The sequence below is a fragment of the Frankliniella occidentalis genome, unplaced genomic scaffold, assembly GCF_000697945.3.
Source record: "Frankliniella occidentalis isolate FOCC.00 unplaced genomic scaffold, Focc_3.1 Scaffold66, whole genome shotgun sequence".
Classification (NCBI taxonomy): domain Eukaryota; kingdom Metazoa; phylum Arthropoda; class Insecta; order Thysanoptera; family Thripidae; genus Frankliniella; species Frankliniella occidentalis.
In genome coordinates, this window is record NW_026267196.1 from 1,034,525 (window position 1) to 1,039,250 (window position 4,726).

The 4,726-nt window shown below is 60.9% G+C and overlaps 1 protein-coding gene across 1 annotated transcript in view; it reads right to left on the reverse strand.

Moving 5' to 3' along the window:
- LOC113211101 (titin) overlaps window positions 1–4,408 on the reverse strand; it is a 113,539-nt gene extending 109,131 nt beyond the window's left edge. Inside the window, exon 1 of the mRNA XM_052268285.1 lies at window positions 4,271–4,408. Coding sequence (XP_052124245.1) covers window positions 4,271–4,385 — 115 coding nt within the window. The 5' untranslated portion in view covers window positions 4,386–4,408. The remainder of the gene's footprint in view (window positions 1–4,270) is intronic.
- Window positions 4,409–4,726: the final 318 nt, after the last annotated feature.

Genomic DNA, 4,726 nt, shown 5'->3' on the forward strand with positions numbered 1-4,726 from the left:
TGGTTGGCGGCGCAGAGGGTGAAGGCGGCGGCAGCCTCGCGGCCAGGTCGTCCGGGCCCGGCGCGAAGTACACCACGGTGCGGCCGGCACGGCTCGACGCTCCAGCGTGCGGGTGTCCGAAGACTGCAGCGTGCGGGTCCCTGAAGACTCCAGTATGCGGGTCTGTGGACGCTCCAACGTGCGGGTGTCCGGTGGCTCCAGCGTGCGGGTCTCTGGAGGCCCTAGCGTGCGGGTCTCTGGCGCTGGGCACGAAGAACACCTGCTGCGGCTGCGGCCTGAGGTCGGCCGCGTTGAAGCTCCGCGAGCGCGTGGCAGCAGCGGCCGCGGGTTGGCCGCGGTGCAGCTCGGGCCGGCGCCCGTCAACCCCGTCCCCGTCGGACCGGCTGCCGACGGTCACCCGGCGGCCCGGCCTGGACGCGCCGCCGAACGCGCTGGCGGCGCTGTCCACCAGCCCGCCCCTGAACACGGCCGCGGCCGTCGCGGGGTTCGTCACGAACAAGTGCGCCATCTCGGAGAGAGCGGGGCGGTGGTCGCGTCGACGAGCAGAGACAGCGAGTCCGCGCGGCGCGGCGCAGCGGGGGTCACTGCAGTCCCGCTGGACAAACTCACTCACTCACTCACACCGACACACACACACAGCATCGCTCGCTGTCACGGGCTGGTGGCCCGCCAGACACTAGAGTAGGAGCGGGAGGGGGGCAAGGACGCCCCGGGGCGGCACCGGGTCAGGAGGCAGCGGACCGCGCCGCGCCGCTGACCCACACTGGGTGCGGGGGAAGTCCAGCCCGCCTCAGAAGGAACCAATGGAGCTCAACTAAGTTTCACGGCCACACCCATTGGATTAGCAGGAGAGAAAAAACTGCGAATGGTCGTTCATAGGACATGGGCGGCTGCGCCCCACGCCTCGGGCGGGCACCCCACGATGGAGGTCCCCAGCGCGCCCCCGGGGGGCGGGGAGCAGACCAGCAGCAGCCGCGCGGAAGCGGACGGGCGGCGACGGCCTCCGCGATGACGTAAGGAGGATCCTTCCTCGCCCTCGCCTCGCCGATCGCAGAAATAACAAACCACTTCGTTCGGATTCCCAAACCCAAAAGCGCGCGGCGCGCAGCAGCGCCGACACGAGCCGCATTGCAGCTGACTCGTAGTAGCAACGGCTGTACTTTACACTCGATCAGGAAAGGCGACGGACGAATCCTGGAACGAGTCCAGGAGCGAGTCCAGGAACGAGTCCAGGACACCCAGCGGGCTCTGCCGCTAGCCAGGAGGTCCTGCGTCCTGCGGGAGGCCCGGCCTCTGTCGCACATTAATAGGCGGGCCTTATACGGCGCTGAGCCGAGCGGCCTGCAGGCTGCACAGCGACAGAGCGACCCGGCCGGCCTCGACCACGCGTAGCGCCGCGTCGCGCAGCGCTCACATGGTCAGGATCACGGGTAAGGATGGCGGCGAGCGAGAGGGGAGGGGAGGGTCGGGCAGGTGCGTCGGGTAGTGGGAGTGGGGAGTAGGGCACTCCTGGTTAACATCAGCCCCCTCCGTCTTTCCTCGTCGCTGGGAACGTAAAACTGAACCCCGTAATCGTATTTTCGCACTGGGCTTTGGAGATCCGCGTACGAGAGCGTCCGTATTTCACAGATTCATTCGGTTAAATTACGGGAGCTCGGCGCCTGCGAGACTCGGGGTAGGCCAACCCGCAGTACACCCATGCACTGAAGGCAAGATGTTGCCTACCCATCAGGCGCCATGGGAGCTTGTATTTCCTGAGCTTGAAAGTTCTGTAACGGCACATGACGGGCGAACTTCCGCGGCCTTCGCACCAAGCGGCGTAGCCTGCAGCAGGGCTCCTCCCCAGCACTGTTTTTTTATGCAGTTTCGTTGCGTGTTACGTTACTTTACGACGCTGTGCTCAGGCTGCCCTTTGGACCAGCGCTTTCATTGGGACCATAGCGCGTACGCTCCATCGCGGTTGCCCATACGAGGTTCTGGTGGTCCCAGCCCCCGCACCGCCCCGCACCCACATGTGTGTGCACTGTGAAAAATACTCGTAAGGGTTACGGGAAAATTTTCCATCATAAAAGTCGTAAAATCACAATTTGAAATTGTAAATTTACAAGCACTCCCTGTCGACTTGGAATTGACCGACGAGCAAGAATGGGCTGTCGTAAATTTACAACATATTTTGAAAATCAAAATTACAACAAATGTCGTAAATGTACGAGGATATTTTTCACAGTGTGCGCAACGATGCGCACGCACGCAGGCACGCACATGTAGGATGATGAGTCCGAGCGCCGTGCCGGGTGGGCCGCGCGCTCCACGCGCGTGTTGGGCGGGCCTGCCTACCCCTGGCGCGGCAGGCGCCGAGTGCGCGGCGAGATATTAAGCCCGCTGCCGCGGCGCCCGGGTCAGCACGCACGCCTCCTGCTCCGCCTGGGAAGGCCGCCGCCGTGTCAAACTCGGGTGTATTATCGAGCTCTGTGGGGTCAACTGTCTGTGTTGCTCCGGCCGTCCCTTTGGGGGAGGGGGGGGGGCTGGCGGGGCGCGGAGCGGCCGCTAGGGGGCGCCGCCACCGTGAGCCCGGCCCCGACCGACGTGCGTTATATAAGCGGCGTTGGAATTCAAGAAACGGACAGAAATCCACCGCCTCTCCTCGCTGCTCCTCTGCCAGCCAACGCCCCCCCCCCCTCGTGCAGACCAGCGGCTACTGGCCGCGCCTAAAGAGCTCTATATTTAAACGACGAGGGTAAACGCGATGGCCGAGCGCGGCGGGCGGCGGCGGCTAGAGGGAAGGGGGAGAGGAAAATGGAGGGGGGGATAAATCCGTTTGTGAGACACTATTGCAAGTCTGTTTGGATAAATCCGCATGATGTAGTGCAGCTGGGGGGCGGGGGCGGCGTAACGGCTCACCGAGCTCACCCCGCCGAGCGGAGAGAGAGAGAGAGGGAGAGAATGACCACCACCCGCCGCAGCGGCCCCGAGCACCGGCGAAGCAATGTGCAAGCCATGGTGCAGTGGTGGTTCAGAAACAAATGAATGCAAAATAAGTATGGCAGGCGGAAAAATACGAAAAAAAACCACCACTTTTTGTTGTTTTCGCTTGCTCGGGGAGTTTTTCGTTCTTCCCACAATTGCCTTGCCTCGGTCAGTCTTTCCCATCAACCCGTTTACCCCTCCCGCCCCCCACCTCTTTTCGGCTACGACGTCCACTCACTCGCGTTTTCACGACCCCTCCCATCCCCCTCGTCTAGTCCGCACCTCGACTCCGCTCCCCCGAGGCCGAGGAGGGATGCCGCCACGCGGCATTTCCGTCGAACTTGGCCGCTGCAGTTCTCAACGAACCACCACTGTCTACGTTAAATTTAAAAAAAAAAAAAAAAACTACCCGTAAAAACACATTTAAAACTATTTCTGTTGTTTTTTAATGCTGCATCACTCCAGTTTGGCGCTATGAAAATTTAAAGTAAAGTAAAATGTCTTGATTCGTATGGTACGGTTCCGTATGCCGGGGGTAGCGCACCGCACAAGCGGACAATGCGCCCCCCACCGTCTCATGCGGAAGCAGTTTAGCCAACGAGTGCTGCCGCCGGTGAACGCTGGTCAGCCTGCCAAGCGGCCCAGCGGCCCAGCCCGAGCAACAATCGGCATTATCCTCACATCAAAGGGTATGGCCATTGTCAAGTTGTGTCGCCGCGCGGGTGTCGGAGAGCGGGCGAACGAAGAGGTTGGGGGAGGGGCGCTGCCGGTGAGCTCGGGACTTGGGGATGACGCGGACGCGGGAGGTGACCGGCCACCGGCCAGTAGGGTAAGTTTTCTCGACTACACTCATAGTATACTCTGGCCCGTGCTCAGATATAGTCCTAAACGGAAAGAAAAATCGTCCAGCTAGGCTGCTTTGTACGATTTCATTTTTTTAAGCGTAAACGCAAAACGCTTTATTTAGAGTCTTTGCCGCGTACTACTACGACTCCACAAACTCGGGGGGCGGGGGCGGGCAGGCCTCAGCTCGACGAATCAAGCCAGTATCGCTTTCTGAAAAATACCAGAGGTTCCCTCCGGATACCCGCGGGATAACCGCGGGATAGCCGCGGGATAACCGCGGGATAACCGTGGGATAGCTGCGGGATAACCGCGGGATAGCCGCGGGATAGCCGCGGGATAACCGCGGGGGCGTGTCGCCGGGCAATCGCGAGCCGCGAGCGCGCGCCCTCCACGACGGATGGGGGGGTGGCGGTGGCGGTGAGCTGGGCGAGGCTTAGGCGAGCAGGCTCTGACTCACCTGGCGGGTACGCGGTGAGCGGCGACACGGGCAGCGGAGCGGTGCGGGGGCGGCGCGCGCCCGGCGGTGGCTCGCTGGTGAGCGGCACGGGGCTGGGCTGCTCGGTGGCCCGCATCAGCTCGGGCAGCTCCGACAGGAAGTCTGTGCTCAGAGAGAGTCATTCACGATGAGTAAACCAGGCAAAAATAGAAAAAAAAAAGTGTTTTATTTCACACGTCAATTAATGTGTAAGTTCAAATGTTCACAAGGGAAACACGGCTTCTTTCTTTCGTGCCCTTATAAAGCAGGGCTCCGCAACTTAGCACTTATGTAACTGTTTATACGTACTTATCTCTGAACAATTTAGAGCCTTTTTGAGAATAAATAACTTTAACTTTTTCCTGTGCATGTGGTTAAGTGCCTAACGTGCGTTCGCGTTATAAGTTTCGGAGCCGTGTTATAAAGGCAGCGCACTTA